Source organism: Pleurodeles waltl, chromosome 10, assembly GCF_031143425.1.
Source record: "Pleurodeles waltl isolate 20211129_DDA chromosome 10, aPleWal1.hap1.20221129, whole genome shotgun sequence".
NCBI classification, from domain to species: Eukaryota; Metazoa; Chordata; class Amphibia; order Caudata; family Salamandridae; genus Pleurodeles; species Pleurodeles waltl.
The window spans coordinates 241,064,160-241,090,531 of NC_090449.1; the positions used below are offsets into that span (position 1 = coordinate 241,064,160).

The 26,372-nt window shown below is 43.1% G+C and overlaps 1 protein-coding gene across 1 annotated transcript; it reads left to right on the forward strand.

Moving 5' to 3' along the window:
• The first annotated feature begins 1,091 nt into the window (after nt 1–1,091).
• Nucleotides 1,092–26,372, forward strand: ANKS4B (ankyrin repeat and sterile alpha motif domain containing 4B). Its single transcript, XM_069210289.1, has 2 exons — nt 1,092–1,371; nt 21,339–26,372. Exons 1-2 carry the CDS (start codon nt 1,208–1,210, stop codon nt 22,432–22,434), a joined length of 1,260 nt encoding a protein of 419 aa, XP_069066390.1. The 5' UTR covers nt 1,092–1,207; the 3' UTR covers nt 22,435–26,372.

Here is a 26,372-nt window from a genome sequence, read left to right on the forward strand (position 1 = left end):
ATTAACGCAAAGTAGGTGTCCACGCTAAAAAATGACCCAAACTCCATGGACTTTGGCGCTAGACGCGTCTAACGCCAAAGTATAAATATGGAGTTAGTTTTGCGTCAGAATTGCGTCAAAAAAAACGATGCAATTCCGGCGCAAACAGAGTATAAATATGCCCCTTACTGCCTTTAAGGGCTCTCTGGCACCCCTGATGGTCATGCCGTGCGTCAGCCTAAGGCGGCCTTCCTTTTGCATCATCCTCGCTTTGCAGAGATCTTCCTAACCTTTAACCGTCCTATACCAGAAAGGAGCAAACGCATTTCGCAGGCATATTACTTTGATGCTTGTGAACTGCACAAAACATTGTTTACATGAAATATTACCAATGCTTGTGTTAACAGAGTTATTTACTATTTGTTTTATAACTAAACCCATTCCTATGTTTTCTCTTTTCTGAGAAAATGTCTCCTTTTTGTCTGTTTGTGATATGTATTACTTGATCTCGTCTGTTGTAGTAACTGTCAATGTAGACATTGTTTCAATGGTTATAATTTTATCTGTAGTACCTGAACTTTACAGACTGAATAAAAAAAAAAAAGAAGTCATAAAAAACTGACTTCCACTGGAATACAACCCCATTAAACATTATGGCACTGGAATACAACCCTCTTACTTTATGTTCTTTGTAGGAAGCTGAATTACCTATGGTAATTCAGCTTCCTACAAAGAACATAAAGAACAATGGCTCTACAAATACTGCAATAAATACATACGGGACCATATGTCAGATTCGTAGTATTATTGGTTTTGTTAACTGTCTGCTTTTTCTATTGACAACAGCTACAAAAATGAAATACTTCCTTTCACATAAGACAGGCGTAGAATAATGCAGGAACGCTCTCCGGCATCCTTTAAGGACAAGGGATACAATGGAATTTTGATGGTTTCTTTTAAAATGGCTCAAAGTTAGAGGTGCCGAATTACCTCAGAAGAGAAGGACTTTGAAACGTTGGAGCTGTGTTAAGCCCTGGCACAACAGAGGCACCTCCCCGTTGCTGTGCCCGGCCTGCCTGCAGAGTGGACTTTGCTTTCCCGTGCCTGTGACGTCTTCACTTTTGATTACTCCTGGACACTGGCTGCTGCGAGGTGGGTCGAGCATTCGGGGCAGCACCGTCCACCGACAGCAAGGATTCCCCCGCGGGGCCTGCGCAGGAAGCACAACATGTCCACCCGGTACCACCAAGCTGCCGTCGACGGCTACCTGGACCTGCTGAAGGAAGCCACCAGAAAAGACCTGAATACCACCGACGAGGACGGCATGACCCCCACGCTGCTGGCGGCCTACCACGGGCACCTGGAAGTGCTGGAGCTGGTGTGCAGCAGAGGGTAAGCCTGGCGGGCCCGGCCGTTTTTGGTTTTTTTAACATTAATTTTTATATTTTTTCAAAACAACGTTACGAGTACACGTTCATAGATTATGTATCAATTACAGATACTGATTTTAATACTTAGTTACTTTTTAAAAGACGAAACACCAGTACACAGTTATTTTTGTATCTATCGTAGATTCCGTTTTTATGTGTTTTTTTTCAAAACACATAGCACTTAAACATTAATGACATATGTAATTATTTCAGACATTGTTGAGAATGCAAATTAAAAATCCCTTAGAAAAATTGCCAAGAATCGCTTTTAGCGGGCAACAGTAGAGGGACTGATTTTAAAGGTTCTGCTGCCACAGTTCAGCTCTTTACTGACAGACTCTTTTAAGATATGGGCTGGTCCATGAAATATGGTGTCACTGTGCCACTGTGCTTCTTATATTCATATTAAAAGTTTGGCATTATTTTATTGATTGCCATTAATAGTTTCAAGTCCGAACATTCAGATGTTTTCATTGTTTATATAGTTATATTTTTTTGCTTTATTAAATTAACCCTAATCTAGCTCATAGCATCAGAGTAGGGCACAATAAGAGAAATAAAACACACAAAGGAAATTAACGAAATGTTCATGGATGGGAGCAGCATAAAACAAAAGGTGGACAAGAAAACCATTATTTAAGCGTAATTGCTCTGCACTGGAGGCCCCCAGTTTATGGCCTTAACCACTTCTGCAAAGGGTGTTAATCAATAACTTGCTATCCTGCAATTATGGGCCCAAGCAAAAAGGGAAGGTACGTCATGACGGGAAGGGCCAAGACAAGGCAAATTGTAGAACTCCATGCCCCGCAGGCAGGGTCGTGGCCTTGGAACCAGTTTCAGGACATCTGGTATTCAGGCTTCAGGGCCCAACCAAATGGTTGAGGCGGCACCTTAACAGTTGGCTGTACAGGCCGGTGGATGCTTGCTGAAAGCGGCCAGTTGAGGATTGGTAAGAGTCTGCAGTGGAACATTCGAGAGCTGGAGTGAACTTATACCCAACCCCGGTACAAACATCGGCTTCTCCAGCCCACCTCGGGGCGCGGCTGCTCTCGTGGCAGATTGGCACACTCCAGTGCATGATGCACCATGCGGCTTGCTCAGATGCAGTGTTAATGGAAAGTGGGGAATTGGATACTTCTTCCGGCCACCCCAGACAGAATGCCCAGCTACAAAATCCTCACCTTCAAGGCAATTTTTAAATCGGGGTATTTGTAAAGCACAAACTTAACCAGAAGGTCAATAGAGCATTGTACGTATTCAGTCACCCATGAATTTAGAGAATCTGGGTGATTGTTTAGAAATACCTATGCACCGTTTCACGAGCTTCATTTAGTCTGAGCACTGTTCACAGCAACATTGGTTATTTATTGTTCGGGAGTACATTTTACCAAGGTTTAGCTGTATGCATTCCCAGCATGCATATAGATATGTCTCTGATGAGCAGAATATTCCAGTGCGAGTCTCAGATGAAAGATTGTGGTAGGGAATATCGAGGACAAGCTATCAAAAGCTCAAAATATTGTGACACAAATATCGAGGGACAAAGTAATCAAACAGGTATGTGCACCGAGGGAGGAAGGCATTTGCGAGTCTTAACTTCACATCTACGTACCTTGAAGAGAAATATATCACCGAAATAGAGTTAGGTATAGAAAATGAATACAAACTAACCTTGAAATATCTTGTCCCTTGATATTCTGTTCATGATATTGTGATCATTCAATATTTTGTACTCAATATTCTCGACCTTTTCCAGGCTGAAGCACCCAGTCAAGTAGTCATTGGAATGATGGAGCCCCTTCTGAGATGAGGGATAAAGTGAGTCAGTTGGAAGTTGGAAGTGAAAAGTGAGGATGCAGAAATGTGTCCGACAGCATCGAGGGTCCTTTTTCAGTCTCTTAAGGAATCCATTGAAATATGTGGCACCGGGGATGGCTCTTAGTTTTGGAGCATTACCTGGTGCTTCTCTGGTTGCCATCAGCCTCGAATATGCTGCAAAGGTTGGTAAACTCTCAGTTGTCTGATAACCTGGAAGACAAAAAATGTCTGCATCTTGCCCAGATGGGATTCTATCCCTGTCGTAGTATCGAACCCACTCTTTTAGAAATTACAGAGGTTATTAAGATTGCTCAGGATGAAGGTAAGAAAGCTGACTTGATCTTGTTGGATCTTTCAAGAGGGTTCAAAACTGAGTCTAATCTTATCCTCTCACAGTATTTGGCTGAGATAGGTATCATCAGGACAGGTTGGAGCTAGATCAAATCATTTAGGTAAGGAAGAGAACAACCTGTCTGGCTTACTCCCTGTTCTTCAGCCAGCAAGCAGTTAGCTTGTTTGGTGCTGCAGGGCGTTTCTCTGAGCCCTACATTATTTAACATCTATCAGGCCCCCCTTTAGCCTATCTGATCGAAAAATATGGTTTCAACACAGGTTTGTATGCTGATGATACTTGGTTACTACTCACTTTTAACCCTGCACTCGGTTACTACTCACGTTTAACCCTGCATTTACAACTGCGTTGTCAGCTTCTAAAACCTATCTTACTGACGTACTGCATTGGATGTGGATGAGTCATCATCAACACAACCTAGAGAAAACCGAGATTCACATTTTTTGCCAAATAAGAGATCGATAGTTTAATAATTGGTGGCCTAACGTTCTTCCTCCAGCACCCACAACAATAGCCAAAAATTGTGGTATGAAGTTTGATGACAAGCTCTTTTTCCAACAACGAATTTTGACCACTTTTGGAACCTGTTTTTTCGAACTCTGATCCTTAAAGTTTCAATGAATTTCTTCTATTCACAGGGTTTAAGACTGTGGTTCATGTGCTTGTAGTCTCTAATCTGGACTATGCTGACATCTTGTATTTTGGTTTTACAGATAAATTGATCAGTAAGCTTGAAGTAGTTCAAAATTCATTGGTGTGACTCATTCTTGATATCCCTAAATAGGACTCAGTGTAGCAGTATCTTGGAGATGTGCAATTGCTACCTGTCAAGGAAAGAATTTAAGGCCCTCATTACTATTCACCAAACTTTTTATAAATACAGCTCAAAATATATTTGAGACAATATTGTCAAATACCATCCGATAAGGAACCTTAGGTCTGCATCAGCCTTTCCGGTCAGGATTTCAGTGTTCGATCAGGCCAGACAGTGTGGTCGGTCCTTTAGGGTCCTGGCAGGCAAGGAATGGAACAGACTTTCTTGGTCATTGCGGTCCATTTTGATTCAACACTCATTCAAAAAGGCTCCTAAAACCCACCTATCTCCAGCTTATGCTCAAAGTATCCTGATCTAATCCTATCTGTAGTGCCGAAACACTCTAAGTAAGCGAGCGCTTTACTCATCATTCATTTGTTCATTCATTCTTTGACACTTGTCCTGAGACTGGTCGCAGGCTCCCGATAACATAAACAAGCTATCAATAAACCTCACCTCAAAATAAAAGCAAAGGACGGATAAACCAGTGCAAAGTAGTATATAGGGTACAGCCTCACCTAGCAATATGTTACCAACTGGGCAATCCATATTAGAGTGGCCTTAAATACTGACTCTACCCTTTATATCTCGGAAGTGCACCAAAGACGAGGAGGTGAGCCTCTTCAGTTTCTGTTGTCCCATTCTCCACAATCTCCTGGCTAGGCTTCCACCTGATCCACTGTCTCGGTCCCAAGGTACAAACTCTGGCTGGGGCACCGGATTGGGGTACCTGCCTTCCACTCCATCGCAGTCAGCCTGAAGTCACACCTAAATCACAACTGTGGCCAGGATAACTGCAAACTGACATTTTTGAGGCACATTTAGCTTTAAAACATTTAAAACTCATATCTTCAGTGCTGCCATACAATTGCAAACATTTTTGTTTAATTTTTTGCCATTAAATGTTTCTGTGTTTTTTAAATTGGTTTAGGAATTTTATTATGTTGATTTCTTGACTTAAAATATTTTTGTGCTGCTTGAGCTCAACATACATTGCCCTGAGAATTGCCTCTTATCCTCTCACAGTATTTGGCTGAGATAGGTATCATCAGGACAGGTTGGAGCTAGATCAAATCATTTAGGTAAGGAAGAGAACAACCTGTCTGGCTTACTCCCTGTTCTTCAGCCAGCAAGCAGTTAGCTTGTTTGGTGCTGCAGGGCGTTTCTCTGAGCCCTACATTATTTAACATCTATCAGGCCCCCCTTTAGCCTATCTGATCGAAAAATATGGTTTCAACACAGGTTTGTATGCTGATGATACTTGGTTACTACTCACTTTTAACCCTGCACTCGGTTACTACTCACGTTTAACCCTGCATTTACAACTGCGTTGTCAGCTTCTAAAACCTATCTTACTGACGTACTGCATTGGATGTGGATGAGTCATCATCAACACAACCTAGAGAAAACCGAGATTCACATTTTTTGCCAAATAAGAGATCGATAGTTTAATAATTGGTGGCCTAACGTTCTTCCTCCAGCACCCACAACAATAGCCAAAAATTGTGGTATGAAGTTTGATGACAAGCTCTTTTTCCAACAACGAATTTTGACCACTTTTGGAACCTGTTTTTTCGAACTCTGATCCTTAAAGTTTCAATGAATTTCTTCTATTCACAGGGTTTAAGACTGTGGTTCATGTGCTTGTAGTCTCTAATCTGGACTATGCTGACATCTTGTATTTTGGTTTTACAGATAAATTGATCAGTAAGCTTGAAGTAGTTCAAAATTCATTGGTGTGACTCATTCTTGATATCCCTAAATAGGACTCAGTGTAGCAGTATCTTGGAGATGTGCAATTGCTACCTGTCAAGGAAAGAATTTAAGGCCCTCATTACTATTCACCAAACTTTTTATAAATACAGCTCAAAATATATTTGAGACAATATTGTCAAATACCATCCGATAAGGAACCTTAGGTCTGCATCAGCCTTTCCGGTCAGGATTTCAGTGTTCGATCAGGCCAGACAGTGTGGTCGGTCCTTTAGGGTCCTGGCAGGCAAGGAATGGAACAGACTTTCTTGGTCATTGCGGTCCATTTTGATTCAACACTCATTCAAAAAGGCTCCTAAAACCCACCTATCTCCAGCTTATGCTCAAAGTATCCTGATCTAATCCTATCTGTAGTGCCGAAACACTCTAAGTAAGCGAGCGCTTTACTCATCATTCATTTGTTCATTCATTCTTTGACACTTGTCCTGAGACTGGTCGCAGGCTCCCGATAACATAAACAAGCTATCAATAAACCTCACCTCAAAATAAAAGCAAAGGACGGATAAACCAGTGCAAAGTAGTATATAGGGTACAGCCTCACCTAGCAATATGTTACCAACTGGGCAATCCATATTAGAGTGGCCTTAAATACTGACTCTACCCTTTATATCTCGGAAGTGCACCAAAGACGAGGAGGTGAGCCTCTTCAGTTTCTGTTGTCCCATTCTCCACAATCTCCTGGCTAGGCTTCCACCTGATCCACTGTCTCGGTCCCAAGGTACAAACTCTGGCTGGGGCACCGGATTGGGGTACCTGCCTTCCACTCCATCGCAGTCAGCCTGAAGTCACACCTAAATCACAACTGTGGCCAGGATAACTGCAAACTGACATTTTTGAGGCACATTTAGCTTTAAAACATTTAAAACTCATATCTTCAGTGCTGCCATACAATTGCAAACATTTTTGTTTTATTTTTTGCCATTAAATGTTTCTGTGTTTTTTAAATTGGTTTAGGAATTTTATTATGTTGATTTCTTGACTTAAAATATTTTTGTGCTGCTTGAGCTCAACATACATTGCCCTGAGAATTGCCTCCTGCTTGTGCCATCACTACCAGAGAACCAGCAGAGGTCCTTTAAGAACTGTGCTTTAACCTAACTAAAAAGTATTTACGAGGTGGGTAAGGGTGCACTTTCTCAAATGAATAACCCAGTTTCTGACATAGGGATCAGAAATACAGTTTCACAGTTATATAGGGCGGGGCATAGAAATGATACAGTTGCTTAATGAGGTGGGTAATATTGTGATGAGGTGGATTTTGAGACCTTTCCTGAACGGAACCAGTGAAACATGCGAGTCTGCAATGCAGGATCCGGTCACTTCAGAGTCTTGGTCCTTATGGAGAGAAAGCATGATGACTTGTGTGTGCTTTGTGAGTTTTTTGGATTTCCAGCCTAGCCTAAAAGCCCTTCTTATAGCCAGAAAGTTATTCTTAAAGTAACAGTATTACTGGGTGCCTTGCATTTTGAAGCAAGATAGTCAGGTCTATATAGTGGGAGTGCATTATAGATCATACATCAGAAAGAACTGGATTCTGCCAGGGAGACAGAGTCAATGCGTTCTTTCGAACTTTGGGACATGTGCTTGAACTGCCTTTGTCAGTGATTTGTTGAGTCGCTATATGAAAAATGCCTTTGATTTGATTAATAGGAACACTGGGAGACCAGTGGGTAACACATTGGCTTCATCTATATGTGATGAGACAAAGGACTAGACTGTGGACCAAATTTCCGCAGGGGGGACGCTTGACTTTGTGCAGTAATTTAGAGTGGAACCTCTTTTATGTATTTGGTTCTGGAAGGACTAAAAAGGGTTAGTGAAAAAGTGCATGAATGATTTAATCAAGAATGAGATACTAGCTCTTTTGTCGAGCCACTCCTGGATTTGGGGCTTGACAGTTCATCCGTTAAGCTCTTGCTTTGCTGAGTTCCAGATAGTCTGTAGGCATCACTATGTCAATGACGTAAATCCATAATCTAAGCCTAATCATTAGCTAACACTACTTTAAGGTATATCTGGGTGACGTCAGCAAATTGGTGGATAGCAATATCTTGGTGGGCTGCATTTGGAATTTCATAGTTATTACACATTGTCTCAGAAGAAAGCAGCCTTGCTTCTGTCTATCTCCAACATCCTACCGTGCAATTCACCATCGGAACAAAAATGCAACAGCGTGTAATTCCGCCTGTACCATCAGTAGCACGGTCGGTACAACACAACCCACTGTGGATTCCCACCTCCTAAAATGGCTGCTGTGTACGAACGTAATGCTGCAGCTGTGCATGCAGTGGGTTGGTGGGTGATGCATGTTGCAGTAAAGAAACAGATATTCCCCAGAGATGCCACTCCCCTAATCACAAGGTGCAGCGACGTGGTGAGGTCGGGGCTGGTTCATCCAATGTATATGTAGGACACTTTTTGGTGAATGCACAAGTGTGTGCGCTTCAGCATATGCCCATTCTAATTACCCTGTATTGTAATGAACCAGCTGCTTCTGTTAAGTTTACTATACCTTATATGTGCTCGCTGTGTGAAGCCAATTTTCCTGTACATGAACACTGTATGTCCCAGACACACTGAGAATCTGGAGTAGGTTCAGAGGTCATGCGGTGAGACGAGGATCAGCCAATGACAGCAGTTGTCAGTCACGTTTGTGGTGAGGTTCATTTGAGTCCCAGAAGCCGAGAGTGAGTCTTCAAACACTAGGTGAACCAGTGTTTGGGGACTGAGACTGTTATTGGTGGATTTGACGCTTGGGGATACCAGTAAAACACAACACGTATGCACCTGATAAGAGGGTCAGTGATAAGTCCAGGTGGGTGGGTGCAGGTGTGAGCCTTCCAGAGGTCACAGGGCAGGGCTTCTTAAAAGTATATAGATGCACAGCCTGAGCCATTACTACCTTCATCCACATCTTAAGGCAGCCACTTTAGGGTAAGCAGGACATCAGTGCATACAAGCGGTGTTCCAGATGGCCGAATGTAAGAATGAGTCCATTTGTGGATAAATGGATGAGTAAGTTAAAGGATGGGTGTTGGACCTGGCTTTTTGACGGCGTCATCCCCAAACTTTTTGCCTCCTTCCTCCTATTTTTTCTGACCTGTTGTTGTTGGCTTTTGACCTCTGGGCACTTTACCACTGCTAACCAGTGCTAAAGTGCATATGCTCTCTGTGTTAACTGTACTATTGATTGGTTTATCCATGATTGGCTATTTAATTTACTTGTAAGTCCCTAGTAGAGTGCACTATATGTGCCTCGGGCCTGTAGATTAAATGCTACTAGTGGGCCTGCAGCACTGGTTGTGCCACCCACTTCAGTAGCCCCTTAACCTTGTCTCAGGCCTGCCATTGCAAGGCATGTGTGCGCAGATTCACTGCCACTTCGACTTGGCATTTAAGAGTACTTGCCAAGCCTAGAACTCCCCTTTTTCTACATATGTCACCCCTAATGTGTGCCCTAGGTAACCCCTAGAGCAGGGTGCTGTGTGGGTAAAAGGCAGGACATGTACCTGTGTAGTTATATGTCCTGGTAGTGTAAAACTCCTAAATTTGTTTTTACACTACTGTGAGGCCTGCTCCCTTCATATGCTAACATTGGGGCTGCCCTCATACATTGTTGAAGTGGCAGCTGCTGATCTGAAAGGAGCAGGAAGTTCATATTTAGTATGGCCAGAATGGTAATACAAAATCCTTCTGACTGGTGAAGTCGTATTTAATATTACTATTCTAGAAATGCCACTTTTAGAAAGTGAGCATTTCTTTGCACTTAAATCTTTCTGTGCCCTTCAATCCACGTCTGGCTAGGTTTAGTTGACAGCTCCTTGTGCTTTCACTCAGACACACTCCAAACACAGGGTACTCAGCCTCACTTGCATACATCTGCATTTTGAATGGGTCTTCCTGGACTGGGAGGGTGGAGGGCCTGCCCTCACACAAAGGACTGCCACATCCCCTACTGGGACCCTGGCAGACAGGATTGAACTGAAAGGGGACCTGGTGCATTTCTTAGACACTCTTTGAAGTCACCCCCACTTCAAACGCACAATTTAGTATAAAACAAGGCCTCTGCCCTACCTCAACAGGCACTTGCTGGAGAAGAAACCTGAACCAGAAACTACATCCTGCCAAGAAGAACTGCCTGGCTGCTCAAAGGACTCACCTGTCTGCTTTCTCCAAAGGACTGTTGCCTTGCTGTTGGCCTGCTGCCTTGCTGAACTCTTGTCTGGCTGTAAAAGTGCTCTCCAAGGGCTTGCATAGAGCTTGCCTCCTGTTCCCTGAAGTATCAGGACCAAAAAGACTTCTCTTTTTCATGTGGACTCTTCGTGTGCCGAAAATTTTGACGCACAGCTTGCTCCACGGTGAGAAAATCGCTGCACACCGACGCTGATCGACGTGATGCCTTCGGGGCGACCGGAACTTCGACGCACGGCCTCGCAAGGACAACGCCGCCCGACTTCCAGAGGGGAAATCGACGCGACGCCTGCCGTGAGAGCGAAACTTCGACACACAGCCCCGCTGAACGACACGCAGCCGGAAAACAAGCAGGAGAATCCACGCACAGACCCCGGAACATCTGGTAATCCCGCGACCCACAGAAAGAGACTGTCCACGCGCCGGAAAACGATGCATGACTTCCCCGCGTGAAAAATAATTACGCAAGTCCGTGTGTGCTGGGGAGAAATCGACGCACACACCATTTTTACACGTATCTCTTCTTCTGCTGCCCTTTGCGGAGATGTTCCACTCCAAACCAGGTACTTTGTGCTTGAAAGAGACTTTGTTTGCTTTTTAAAGACTTAAGACACTTTATATTACTTTTTAGTGATATCTCTACAATTTCACATTGCATCTTTATTTGTTTTGACCTGCAATTATCCAGATAAATATTATATATTTTTCTAAACACTGTGTGGTGTGTTTTTGTGGTGTTATATGGTGTTATTGTATGATTTATTGCACAAATACTTTACACATTGCCTTCTAAGTTAAGCCTGACTGCTCGTGCCAAACTACCAGAGGGTGGGCACATGCTAATTTTGGATTGTGTGTGACTTACCCTGACTAGAGTGAGGGTTCTTGCTTGGACAGAGGGTAACCTGACTGCCAACCAAAAAACCCATTTCTAACAATGAGTAAAATGCATCAATGATGAGCGTCTCAGTGCATGAATGGATGGATGAGTGACTGCATAGATGGGAACATCTATTGGTTTTAGAGGTGCTTCTTGTGTGTGAGACTAGAAACAAAGTTATAGTTAGTGCTGCCAGTGGCGTAATAAACCTTTAGGGGGCCCCTTTTCAAAGTACCTGAAGGGGCCCCCTAACCCCTGGACCCAGTCAGGGGCCTGCTGCCGGTGCACAGTGTACTTTGCTGAGGGGGCTCCCTGGAGCTCGGGGGCGCCTCCCCCCACTGTAGGAGCTGCGGGGCCATCGTTACGCCACTGAGTGCTGCTAAATTACACAGGTTAACCCCAAAAGGAGATCTCTGGAGGGTTGTATGTCCGAATATCGTAATCAAAAATACTGTCTAACAGAAATATTAGGTCGTAAATATTAGTTACAAAAATATTGTCCACTTAGAAGTACATTTTTCATTCTTAACTGCATCAGGTTGATTTTTTGTAAACACTATTTTGGACATGATAACTCTGTCAGACAATATTTTGGTTATTATAGTCTGGTACCTTATTGTATGGAAATAGCATGCTGTTTTAAGAGCGTTTTAGCTCTTCGGGTCGGGAGGTCATTGGATCCACTCTGCTTTCCAAGAATTGGTAGAAGTAGGCACAAAACATCCTGCAGTGGTAACAAAGACCATTTACAAAACATACTCCAAAGGATGGAGAGGGTCCAAGGGCACTATCTTCCTGTGTAGAATGCCTGGTTCATTAGGTTGATGTGGTAACTTAACCAGAGGACATGGACCCAAGTCCTCCAAGGAAAAATTAAACTAAAAGAAGAGGGTGGTAAAGTCCCACTGAAGTAAGTTTTTATTTAGAATCCAAGTACCATAAGTTCAGTAAATTTGAGAAATGGTCTCGATCTCGATCTTGCTTAAAGACGCGATGTCGGCGTCTCCACGTCCGTCTCGTTTCAAAATTATGGAGACGGACGCGATTCTTTATTCATTGGATTACCCTTTCAGACTATGAAATACCCAATCATGTATATAACAACTGATTGTCTTAATAAGCCGAATTTTGTCTAAAGGTCTTGAGAAAGCCCTGGCGTACGAGCCTGTGGGGCGAAACACGTGTTGGCTGACTCTTGTGTTCTCTTTCTGGATCTATTCTGATGTATCACAGTTGGGAGTCATTCGCTTTCTCTAAACATAATAAACAAGTCAAACTGGACTAACAAAGACATTCCTTGTAATCTTGTTCATCTGAATTTACTGAATTTATGGTACTTGGATTCTAAATAAAAACTTACTTCAGTGGGACTTTACCACCCTCTTCTTTTAGTGGTAACAAGGACCACCTTTTAACAGTTGGTGATGCACACGGCCCCCTGGTGGTCGGTAAACGCGTCTGCAAGTGAAGCAGCCGGTATTACCTTCTGGCTACCATTTAGTGCTCTGCTAAATGGTGAGTACGTTTGTAGGAAGTGTAACCTTTAACTTACAACAGGAGCTCCTAATGAAGGCCAGGGAAGGCCGGATCCATGTTGGATCTTCAACTTATCAATTTCTGACAAATGTACATTAAATTAAATATATAGTCAGTGCTAACGCTCAAAATCTGCCATGAATGAGGTCATCCTGGCCCGACGTTTGGCATCTATAATTTAGAGCCTTCTTGATCGGAATAAGGGAAGTGGCTTTGGCTTTAAGAAACTGCAGCCCACTGTTTTAGTTCCAGTTCACTTTCTCTCGTGTGTGCCAACATCTCACACAACCCCTCCACCTGGAGGCTGCTTGCCCTGCCAAACATCGTTTGAAAAAATGTTTTGTTCCACATTAATATAACCGCTGGCCTACGTACAGAAGGAAATCATGTAACTGCTTGTATGAAATTCAGATGCTGTGGAAAGATTGTATGGTGCCTTCGTCCCAATACATTACTTATTACGCATTATAAAAGCTGCCGCCATGCAGGCCCTGAAGATGCACTTTAGCACTGGCTGATAGAGATATTCCACACGTTGGCTTTTAGGGAGAATTACCAGCCGTGAACCTTCCGGCGATATTTGCTTTTGCCACGATAAGAATATCTGTGGAGAGTGCTGATAATATTCCATGCCGCAACGCGCAGTGTTCTAATGAGGAGAAAGTCGCCCACTTCAACTCACTGCGCCAAACTATTTAAAAACATGCTAACCCTGAGCAGATCCCCTGATATTGCTCTGCGTAGCGCGGCCTGGCAATGCAGATGCCAACCAAACCGGGCTGTGGAGCGGAGGAGCTCAAACAGATGGAGGGGGGCAGACGTATCCCACGCACAGAGACAATAATTCCATATTCCTCCTGAGATGGAAGTGGGAGAGAACGAGAGCCCCTTCTATAATAGTTACTTTGAACAGTCCACTCCTGTTTACACTGTCATTGTAATTGGTTTGCGGAAAAACGCCCACAATCTCCACCCATCAACTACCAGTACCGTTTACAATTCTACACCTTTTGTCTGTAGTGCTTCGAAGCTGAAACATAAACCGCAATAACATGGAGATTCCGCCATTTCCATCAGTCTATACCTTACAGAGATTACAGCGAGGCCCTTGGTGGAAGGTTTAAAGCAGTGAGGGGAAAGGTCTCTCCACGGAAAGAATTCTGTTGCGCGGGAAATATTCTTGTGGGGGAAGGAAATAAGGAATATTCACAGTATCCAGGTCTGTAACTCCAACTCATTTCTTTAAGTCTTTTACATTAGATAGAACTAGTGCCAGTCAGTGTGAAAAGAGTACATTCAGATGCTACCCTGCTCCGAACATGCAGGAGGGAATACCTGGTTTTACTTGTTACAGCTGTTTCCTCTGTCGCTCACACAGTCTCTCTGCTGTGAAGAGCTCACGAGGAAGTGAATATTGTACTCACTGCGTCACTTCTGTGGGGAGCTCACGGCGAAGAGAATGTTGTACTCACAAACCTCACGAGGAAGTGAATATTGTACTCCCAGTGCCACTGCTGGAGAGACCCCACGAGGAAGTGAATATTGTACTCCCAGTGACACTGCTGGAGAGACCCCACGAAGAAGTGAATATTGTACTCACATGACACTGCTGTGGGGAACTCACGACGAAGAGAATGTTGTACTCACAAACCTCACGAGGAAAAGAATATTGTACTCCCAGTGCCACTGCTGGAGAGACCCCACGAGAAAGAGAATATTGTACTCAGTGCCCTGCTGTGGAGACATCACGAAGAAGTGAATATTGTACTAAGGGCCACTGACGTGGAGACCCCATGAGGAAGTGAATATTGTACTCACAAACCACATGGAGTAGAGAATATTGTACTCAATGCCACTGCCGTGGAGACCTCACGAGGAAGTGAATATTGTACTCACAGTGTCATTGCTGTGGAGACCTCACAAGGAAGTGAATATTGTACTCCCAGTGCCACTGCTGGAGAGACCCTACGAGGAAGTGAATTTTGTACTCCCAGTGCCACTGCTGGAGAGACCCCACGAGGATGTGAATATTGTACTCAGAGTGTCACTGCTGTGGGGACCTCACGAGGAAGTGAATATTGTACTCCCAGTGCCACTGCTGGAGAGACCTCACGAGGAAGTGAATATTGGCCTCCCAGTGCCACTGCTGTTGAGACCCCACGAGGAAGTGAATATATTACTCACAGTGCCACTGCTGTGGAGACCTCACGAGGAAGTGAATATTGTACTTCCAGTGCCACTGCTGGAGAGACCCTACGAGGAAGTGAATATTGTACTCCCTGTACTACTGCTGGAGAGACCCCACGAGGAAGTGAATATTGTACTCATAAATCACATGGAGTAGAGAATATTGTACTCAGGGCCACTGCCGTGGAGACCTCACGAGGAAGTGAATATTGTACTCACAAACCACATGGAGTAGAGAATATTGTACTCAGTGCCACTGCTGTGAAGAGCTCACGAGGAAGTGAATATTGTACTCACAATGTCACTGCTGTGGAGAGCTCATGGCAAAGAGAATGTTGTACTCACTAACCTCACGAGGAAAAGAATATTGTACTCCCAGTGCCACTGCTGGAGAGACCCCACAGGGAAGTGAATATTGTACTCACAAACCACATGGAGTAAAGAATATTGTACTCAGGGCCACTGCTGTGGAGACCTCGCGAGGAAGTGAATATTGTACTCACAAACCACATGGAGCAGAGAATATTGTACTCAGTGCCCTGCTGTGGAGACATCACGCGGAAGTGAATATTGTACTCAGGGCCACTGACGTGGAGACCCCATGAGGAAGTGAATATTGTACTCACAAACCACATGGAGTAGAGAATATTGTACTCAGGGCCACTGCCGTGGAGACCTCACGAGGAAGTGAATATTGTACTCCCAGTGCCACTGCTGGAGAGACCCCACGAGGAAGTGAATATTGTACTCACAGTGTCACTGCTGTGGAGACCTCACGAGGAAGTGAATATTGTACTCGCAGTGCCACTGCTGGAGAGACCCCACGAGGAAGTGAATATTGTACTCCCAGTGCCACTGCTGGAGAGACCCTACTAGGAAGTGAATATTGTACTCAGGGCCACTGCTGTGGAGACCTCACGAGGAAGTGAATATTGTACTCCCAGTGCCACTGCTGGAGAGACCCCATGAGGAAGTGAATATTGGCCTCCCAGTGCCACTGCTGTGGAGACCTCACGAGGAAGTGAATATTGTACTCACAGTGCCACTGCTGGAGAGACCCTACTAGGAAGTGAATATTGTACTCAGGGCCACTGCCGTGGACACCTCACGAGGAAGTGAATATTGTACTCAGGGCCACTGCTGTGGAGACCTCACGAGGAAGTGAATATTGTACTCCCAGTGCCACTGCTGGAGAGACCCCACGAGGAAGTGAATATTGGCCTCCCAGTGCCACTGCTGGAGAGACCCCACGAGGAAGTGAATATTGTACTCACAGTGCCACTGCTGTGGAGACCTCATGAGGAAGTGAATATTGTACTCCCAGTGCCACTGCTGGAGAGACCCTACTAGGAAGTGAATATTGTACTCAGGGCCACTGCCGTGGAGACCTCACGAGGAAGTGAATATTGTACTCACAGTGTCACTGCTGGAGAGACCCCATGAGGAAGTGAATATTGTACTCACAGTGTCACTGCTGGAGGGATCCCACGAGAAAGTGAATATTGTACTGATAAACCTCATGGAGAAGAAAATATTTTACTCTCAGTGTCATTGCTATAAAGCTCTCAGAGTGAAGAGAAAGTTGTACTCACAAACCTCATGGAGTAGAGAATATTCTACTCTCAGTGTTACTGCTGTGGATATCTTACAAGGAAGAATATATTGTGCTCCCGCTGAGATAAATACATATTTTATTACACACACAGCAATGACCTATGGGAACTTCAGAGCCGAAGCTTTTCGAGATTTAGAAGTATATTTACTGCAAGCTCTGGCCTGTGCTTAAAAAGAGAAAGCTTTTAAACTAAATTTGAAACATTCAGCTTTAAAATGCAGTTTTGCACAGAGGCCCACCACACATTCTTCCAACCCCCTGCTCAGTTGTGTGGCACTCTTTCGGTCTGACACATGGGGCACTTTGCTCTATATGTGCCAAGAGGCGAACTTTAATGACAAGTGATATGTTTGTGTCAGTGACCACACCATGTGAATTAGCATTGTTTCCCTTTAGGAGCTTTGTCCTAAGGGAGGCAATGCAACCAAAGGCCGGATAGTGATCTGTCTAACACTCCAGTGCTGGATTTCTGACCCCTTCCTTCTATACACTAGCAATTTGTAGTTGTGTCTCATATCAGTAATTTTTTGTTTTTCCCCATCATAGGAATGTGAAGTGATTTTAGAAAAAGAACTAGCTCGGTCTTGAGAAAATTCCAACCAGACTACTGATCCCGGATACTGTAACCTAGTTTGCCAGGACAGCAGGACCTCACAGGAGGCCTGATTCTCAAAGGTTATTACTTACCTAAAACTTACTTTGGTTTTCAAATAATTTAATTTGTAATCACAAAATCCCATTCCTTTACTTGTCAATTGACTTTATCTGGCGAGTGACACTCTCTTTTCTCTAATATTCATCCTCCCAAAAAGCAACATGCCTCCACAGAACATCAATAAGGCCACCCCTCTTTTCAAACCTGCACCCCCCTCCCAAAAATGTTTTTTTCTCCATTAGCTTTCACACTGTCCTTCCTTGTTAACACTTGGGCCCATAATTATTAAAGGTTTGCATTGTCCTTGCACCACGCAACTGGACGCAGGGCGACACAAAACCTAGATTGAGATTTGTCAAGTCACACAAGGCCAACCTTGATTGACTTGCAAAATCTGGAGTAACGCAAGGCAGCGCAGGTCGCTGCAGTGTGTTGGCGTTATATGGTTGGAGCTTGGGTGTACCCACGCATCCACTTATGTATTCTGTAGCATTTCCTTATTTACCAACACTGGAAGAGCTGGGAATGCGTCACAATTGTACGCCTTCCCACCAGAAGCACAATGAGGAGAAATATCTTTATTTCTCCTTGTTGTTTCCTCTTTCTAAGTTTGCACAGTAAGGCCCATATTTATACTTTTTTAGCACCGCATTTGCGTAATTTTTTGACCCAAGTGCAAACGTACAAAATACAATTGTATTTTGTAAGTTTTCACCGCTTTTGCATCAAAAAGCGTTGCAAATGCGGTGCTAAAAAAAGTATAAATATGGCTCTTAGAGAGACGAAAATGCCTCTAGGATTGTTTCTGTGAAGGAAGGTGTCTCTTCTTGCAGAAAACCAATCCTGCCTGTAATGCAGGCACCCTTGCTCTGTGGAGCGTGGGTGTCTGTGTTGGTGTTAGGCTGCAGATTGTGTTCCAGTGCAAAGGATAGGAATATGCCAAATCTTGATGGGTATGGTGCATTGCTGCCCTCTCCCTTTCATGCAGCACAGCAAGTGGCCTACTGGATTGCACGAAAAAATGTAAAGTCTGGCCCTGGTCTCACCTGAATTTTAGTGGCAACAGGCTGAAAGGCATGCGTTTCCAAGTCACAGACTCAGGAACAAACATGATTTGCTCATGTGAAAATTTTGCTTGTGTACCGGAATTCGCATTGTAAGTCAATCAAGAACCATGGATGAGTTTGTGGGTATTCCTGGTTGGGTCTACCAGCAAAAATTGCTGATTGCCCACAAAATTGCAAGTTTTTCAAGTATTCACAAATACTTTGCGAATAGTTTCCTACACTCAAAAAATGCTTGTAAGTTTAATATTTTCAAGGAGAGGAGTGAATGCGTTTTTTGGTTAGAGTGGGGCATGCCGAGACTGAAGGTTGCATGGGGGGCAGTTTCTCAAAAGAGAAATGTTTTCCCTACTGAGAACACATTTTAAAAAAGTTTTCATATGCAGTAGCACTTTACGCCACATTTCCCCACACAGAACTACAAAGCCGTTACATTTTCTTATGCAGGAAGAAACAGATTTGAAATGTACTTGGAAACTTTGACCCCCAGTGGTTTCAGGAAAAGCTCATGAAATTCTTTATGCATATCTATGAAGTTGGAACTTACTCTAAACGTTGAGGTAATCAAACCAGAGCAAATGTCAAATTTTAATGTTTTTAGGACTTTAGTGTGTATGATGCCCACAGTGGGTACTTTGTTGCATTCAGTGTGTTCAGCTGGTAGAAAGGTTTACAGCAAACACTCCATGAACATTTATTGTTTCTTTGCCATGAATGATATCAGGAACATTAGGGATTTTGAGCTCTTGATTATTGCCACTTTTATACCTGGATACAAGTTATTTTCATAAAAACGGGCACAAACCCCTCACCTAAAACAAGCGGCATGTTTCTTCGTAGGGGTACGCTCATGACAATACTGCATGGCGGGCTCTCCTCTAGCTTTTTTGTTTGGTATTGTGTTTTGCAGGGTTGAACCGTGGTTGGTATTATGCTCTAGATAATTGTTTTTTTGCCTGAAAACTGGGTTGACATATTTGAATGACTGGGTGAAATAAACACGCTCCTGAGTTTATGGTGGGAACAGGCATTAACTCCATTTTCCCTGCCCCTTTCCTACAAAGACTGGTATCCATATTCCACAACGGGGTACTTTTTAGGACAGATACTGACGTAGGTAGTGAATCAGGGGTCCCTCGAAGTCCTGATGAATGCCCCTGCATCTTGGTCACTCACAGAGGGCAGAAACATGTGTACTTATATTTCTGGGACACAAAGACTACATGGTCCTAATAGCACACAGTCATTTTTTCTTGTAATCCTGTGTAAGGGAGGCACAAATAAAGAATAATATAGCTGACCATGTCACACTTTTAATCACCAAGTGACTCAATTTACAGGTTGAAAGCAATTACCTAGCACATAACAGAAAATAGGAAAGCACCAGGTTTTCGTGAAAGGTGCCTGCTGGTAATGTCATTACTGGTGCGCGCACTAAGGCCCATATTTATGAGGCCTTTGTGCCGCTGTAGTGCTACTTTTTGTGACACAATGGTGTCGCAAACCACCAAATCAAATTTATGAGACCACACAAAGCCACTCTGCGCGGCTTTGAATGGCCTCATATATGGAGTAAGGAAAGGCAGCACACGTTGCTATGTTGCCTTACTCCCCGTTAGGGAGGCATTGCATGGGCTTTGCGCTGGATGTTACCATACAATACCCATGGATTTTGGCGCATCCCCATATTTCCAAGTCCTTATAAACCTGGGGATGTGCCAAAATGTTACACCTCCCCTGGGGAGGCGTAACGAAGAGAAATATCACTATTTCTCCTCGATTTTCCTCTTTCTTTGTGTGCTGCATTCTGCAGCAGATATAGAAAGAGGACAAGCCTCCCAGGATTGCTTTTGTGTAGGAAGGTGCAACTTCCTGCACAAAAACAATCCTGCATGCAAGACAGGCACCCTTGCCCCATAGTGTAAGGGTGCCTGCGTTGGTGCTAGGCTGCCGATACTGCACCAGCGCAGTGGCAAGGACAGGAATGTGCCGTATCCCACAGATACAGCGCATTTCTGCCCTTTCCCTTTCAGGCAGGGCAGTGCTGCAAGGTGACTTGGGGCCAGAGGTAGCAAGCAGTTTTGCCCATTCTGTGTCTATGGGAAAATGTGTTCGTACATATGGCCCTTGCTGTGTTGCCCTGCACCACAATCAAGTACATTTGGGCCGAAATATTGCTATTCTGTGAGATGCACAGCCTTGCGCTCTGGTGTAAAGGCGGGTCTGTGCTGTCAAGTGTGAGCTCTAAAATGGAGGTACACCCCCCAGTGCGTATTCCTACAGGTAGACACCATCACTGTGGTTGGACATGTAAGATGTGTGCTGTAGGTTAAGCAGATGTTCCATGTGGTGTATCAGGCTTTATAGCGCTTGACCCTTGCTTGCACCTACTTTACTTGGGCATTAGGAGATGGGGGCAAGGCCTGATCACGCTAGTTTAATCAATCTTCTTCTGCGGTAAACGCCTCAGACATGGCCCCATTGCATACATTAACAATGATGTGTAGAAAAGAGGTTTGGGTGCTGTGCCAAGGTCAGCTTTCTGTGCCAACGTTGATTTATTGCCACTCTTTGCAGTGCTTTGTGGCGCTTCGTGAGTTTTGCATTGTTTAGTGTTGTGCAAGCACAAGTACAACCCCTTAGTAAATCAAGACAATAGTTGTGGGGGTTCCCCTGCACAAATCGCTCCAGGTACTACCTGACGTCAATTGTGCAGGAGAGGAATAACCAGCGGCAGTATCACCAACATGTGCACTGGCTCTGATATGTGTTTGCACTGTCTAAAGATCTCCATTTAAGTCGATTGCCTACCTCTGTTTTCGAGCTTTGCTGCCTGCACTTTAGAAAGTGGCACTGCATGAAAACAGGTGCCCGGATGTGACCAGGTAAGTGCTAAATTGCCCACAAAATAGAACTGTCGGATTGGGTCTAAAACCCATTTCTGCTGATTTGACACTGCTGGCTACTTTGAATGAGGGACTGAATTTTATGCTGCAGGTTGCATACATTTTTAAGTATTAAATATTGTGTTCTTCTTTTTGCAGTGGTAATCCTGATAAATGTGACATATGGGGAAACACGTCACTGCATCATGCGGCTGCCAATGGACACGTTCATTGCGTGTCCTTCTTGGTGAATTTCGGGGCCAACATTTTTGTGCTGGACAATGACCTTCGTACTCCGCTTGATGCAGCGGTCAGCAGGGACCGAAATGAATGTGTTGCCATCCTAGACAGAGCGGCCACCAACCAAAACACAGTGAACCCCAAGAAAGTTGCCAGGCTCAAAGAGCAGGCCAAAAAAGATGCCAAAAGGCAAATCAAAGAGTGTGAAAAAATTCAAGCGAGGCATCAAAGTGAGATGACCAAAAACTATAACAAGGAAAAGTTTGGATCTCTTTCGTCAGCATCAGCGAAGGGAACAGTCACTTCCCAACATTCTGCTGCTTCTGTTTCATCAAGTTCCCTAAGCTTGACAGAAACTTTGCGTACAAAGCTGAAAAGGAAAGAAAAAAACACGGTAGACAGAAACACAACAAACAATGTCATTTTCATGACTGAGAACAGCAGTTCGGGACGGACAAGAGCATTAGACGTATTCATTGAAAAACAAGAGGATGAGATTTCTGAAGACTTTATGGAGGAAACCAGCCTCGGAGAAGGGAAGGGTCAGTCTGAGCAGGAGTCTATTTTTAATCGTCCAGGACTTGGAAATATTGTTTTCAGGCGGAACCTGGCAGTAGGACTCAATGCAGGTCTAGAAGAACCATCATACAATGGAGAAGATCTGGGGTTCAAGATCACCAGTGAATTATTCCAGCCTGAAGATGTAGCCACGACAAGTGAACTTGATGCTGATAATGACCTTGAGTTACCTTGGAATGAGGAAGACATTGGCTGGGATGACCATGAGGTTGAGACCGCCCCTCTTTTGGTGTTTCTAGCATCTCAGAATCTGCATGAGCTGGTTCCCATTCTAATGAGAGAGAAAATTGACTTAGATGCACTTATGCTTTGTACTGATGGAGACCTGCAAAGCATACATATTCAGCTGGGCCCAAGGAAGAAGATCCTTAGTGCTGTTGAAAAGAGAAAGCTGGCTTTAGCGAGGCCCGGAATAATTGTAGATACGGGGATTTAAATAGTGCATCTCCAAGGATTTATTTCTTGTCAAATCACTCATCTAAAATCATTTCACAGTAACATCATTGGACCTCTGAGCAATGATGTGAATAGTATATTATTGTCTTTGTCTACCAGTGCTTCAACTTGCACGAGAACCAGAATGTTGATTGTGTCAGAAGAACTATTCATATTTTCCAATCACTCCTCCACTTTGGAAAATAAATTGTTTAGGAAACAATTTCGAAAGTATGTTATTCTTATGGTTATGAGACACCTTCATAAAGATACCAAAGGTGTACTATAGATTGTTATTTATCGGAGACGTGTGTGTGACTAGATCTGCAACCTTATTTATATTGCATAAAAGGTATTTGACTTGAAAAGTGAAATGTGGGTGAAAAAATATTTTTTAATATTACACATATTTATGCCAAGCCAGCACAATAAATGTGGCGCAGTAATGTTTTTTTAAGTAACTGTACTCTTAAAGGCATATACACACCTTTAGTACAACAATACAGTGATCAAATTACAACATCTCAATTAAACCAATATTTGAAAAAACAGCTTACTGTATCACATATTGCATGCCCCACTGACTTTCCCTAGGAATTAACTCTTACTAGAAAAGAAGCCTGATCAGTATGATTTCACTTCACTGCACAAATTGCAGAGCACTTTGCACTTTTGTTTTAGATAAATGTTTAAAAAAAAAACCTATGGAAGAATACCAAGAAATTTACCGTATATACAGAGTGTTATATGCTATTTATTACCATTCTGAGGGAGGGGCATCATGACTCATTCAAGGCTTTGAATCTTGTTTACCATGACCTTACCCAAAACTCATCAGAAGAAGTAAATGTGTAGTGTGGCTTAATATTGCCATCAAGGGATGCTGGTGATACCATGGACCAAAAATCGGGTTTATACAACAAGAGTGACCCTTAGACTTACAGGAACCTGGGTGACTAGTAATTTTAATAACTAAAAGGCTGATGGCTAATTGGCTTGTGAATGTCACCAGAGCACCTGAGATGACAATATAGGACCAAGCTATGTTAACGATAGTGTAATTTTTATATTACATGTTTATTTTGGTGCAGTTAGCTTGAAAAAGCGGTTTTCTCACTGATAACAATACACACAGATTGAAAGTAGAATATTAAGGTTTTGTTTACCTTTCATGAAAAAACTTTGATAAAACAAAGGACAATGGTGAGGACCGGTGGATTTAAGCAATTCTGTGGCTGTAGCATTTACCGCTTTGAATGAATTTACATTATCTGCAACTTAGTTTGCGGGCTTCACAAAAATGTTTCAAACGCATATGAATGAAAGTAACACGGAAAGAGAATATGTTGCATAACTTGTGATTTTGCAGTATGATTCAGATAACCTGCTGCATAATTTGGTCCTTCGTGCCACATAATCCCAGTAACCCTGACAATGATAAAGCTCTGAAGTTATGATTCTGTTTTTCATATTTCATGATTTCCTGCATGTACTGTGTGCAATAAAAGCATCCAAACATCTAGTATATATATATATAAAAAACAACAAAAAAGAAAACCACTGCTGCCGGCTACATCCACCAGCTGAGGCTGGTGCAACAAAACGGTAGTGGAACCTGTTATAAATGCAAAAAAGGTTATTTCTGCCACTCTATTAAAGGGCAAAAAAGAAAAAAGGTCGCCCCCAATATGTCCACTCCTCAAGCATAAAGCTTTATTTAAACAAAATATTAAATCATGCCAAAAAGCAAGTTAATACAAAAGTTAATACAAAAAGAAAATGTGTATATGTATTTATTTATATATATATATATGTATGTATATATATATATATATATATGTTGCTTTGCCAGTAGTTTTGATACAATATAGGATATTTTGCATCAGAGGAGGAGTGATCATGACAGAGAAAGCCATTAATCTGGGTGAATGCTAAAGGGAAGCGTGATTTTTTGACATTCGGGAAGTCTCTATCTCATTGTGACCTGCTGCATTTGTGGCCGGGGTGCAGAGCAGAATTGTAATTGGGATATATATATATATATATATATATATATACCATTTTTAGTTTTGCTAATAACTTTGGCACAGTTTGACAAATCTTCACAAAAGTTTCTGAAAAAAGTGTCCTACTTTGCCTAGTTCTGCTTGGACAGTTTTGGGGTGATTCCTCAAGTAGGGGCCGAGAAAAAAGGGGGGGAGTTTGTCCCAAAAAAACAAACTTTTTCCCATTCTGTGTCTACGGGAAATTTGTATGCTTTAGACACAGCTGCAGCCCGAACCGCAGAACAGAATTACACCATATTTGTCAGGAACCTAAATCTTGGTCCGCAGATTGTGCTTTTTGTGATTTGGTGTAAATCTTTTCAGTAGATTCAGAGTTATTTAAGATTAAAAAATATAGATATATATTGACACGGATCCAGGGGAGAAACGCAAGTCCCTGATTGGCTGGCTACAACCTCACAGAAAGGTTGCAGCCATCATTTTGATGGTCGCATCAGCTGAGGGGGTGGGGAAAGAAGAGTGAAAAACACATAAGGGGTCAGGCTCAGTGATTAATTTGTGCTTGTTGTTTCCGGTGCTGAGCACCGGCACTTGTTTCTGAGGGCCGGGGCTTATTCTTATGCCTCAAGCATTTGCTGCGAGCGAAAGACATATAGGAAAGACGGATGACGGGAAAAACGAAAAAGAGTCACAAAGGGAGAAAGTGAAAAGCTTCAAGAGTGAGTTGAAGGGGCAACGAGTGGTTTTATATATATTGTCAAGGCCCGAGATGGCTTCAGGATTACGCCGCCCCAGTATTCCATGTTCACACATTTAATTACAGCAGCCGCATGTTTAAGAGGAGGGCTTTGGGCACCGGCACCTTTGTGTTTACAAATTAAGCACTGGTCAGGCTACAGGTATCCTGACCCCATAGGACACATAGAGGGGTCCCTTAGGGTCTCCTCAGCGCCCCAAAATTGCTCATTTTTCTTTTTGTCTGATCTGCGGATCCTCAGCAAGATCCGTGGGTCTCAGCGGACCACCCCGTGTAAATTTGTGGTGGATGCAGAGAAAAAGTGAAAAAAATAACCCACCTACTGCATCCAACCCCATGCTGCCCATGGCCAAAAATAATGCGCAGCCTGGGTTTGGGTGCATGTGGGTGAGCTGTCCATCAGGCCTGGCTGTAGGCCAGGCCCGGCGGCAAGCACTGCTGCTCATGGCCTTTGCCGTGCATGGCCCTGATTATATTAAAGTGCGTCAGTGCTAAAAATAACTAAAGAAATTCAATGAAAACCAAAGGTTACAGGGACGTTCTAGTTAGGTTCTGAATTTTTACTTGCACAAAACTATAGAAATTCAGGAGCTATAGTTATGGTTAACTCAAGTAACCATAATTCGTGCCCTAAGGTAATTATAACTTGCACCCTTACCATGCACAGCTAATTACCCCACATATTGCATCATTGATGACACCTTCCTGGCATCATTGATATTATCAGTGCAATGATTAACGATTGCAATAAAATTATTGATGAGAAAACTATGCATGGCAAGGCGTGAGTTATAGTTACCTTACGGCACAAGTTATTGCGAATTCAGACCCTAACCTTGTCCTATAACTTTTGTTTTTTCAGTGGACATATATATATGGTAATAAATATATATATATATATATACACACATACATACATATTGCTTTTTATTACCATTGTTGAGTATTGGGAGGGGCCATGAATGCAAGAGGTGAAGCCATGAGGCCCCCTCACCTCAACTAACAAGGGAAATAAATAGATCATTATACTCTGCACATCCTCATGCACGGTTTATGCCATGATACTTTTCCTTTCCCTGTGCAAAGTGAATGTTAAATTAAATCTGTCAGACAGTAAAACATGTGTTCTCGTATCAGTTTTAGTGCACTGTGGTAATAAACGCAACATTGATCTTT

Coding starts and splice junctions, on each gene's coding strand:
- ANKS4B (XM_069210289.1), top strand. CDS start 1,208: ATGTCCACCCGGTACCACCAAGCTGCCGTCGACGGCTACCTGGACCTG. Junction 1,372..21,338: donor GAGCTGGTGTGCAGCAGAGG/GTAAGCCTGGCG, acceptor TTCTTTTTGCAG/TGGTAATCCTGATAAATGTG.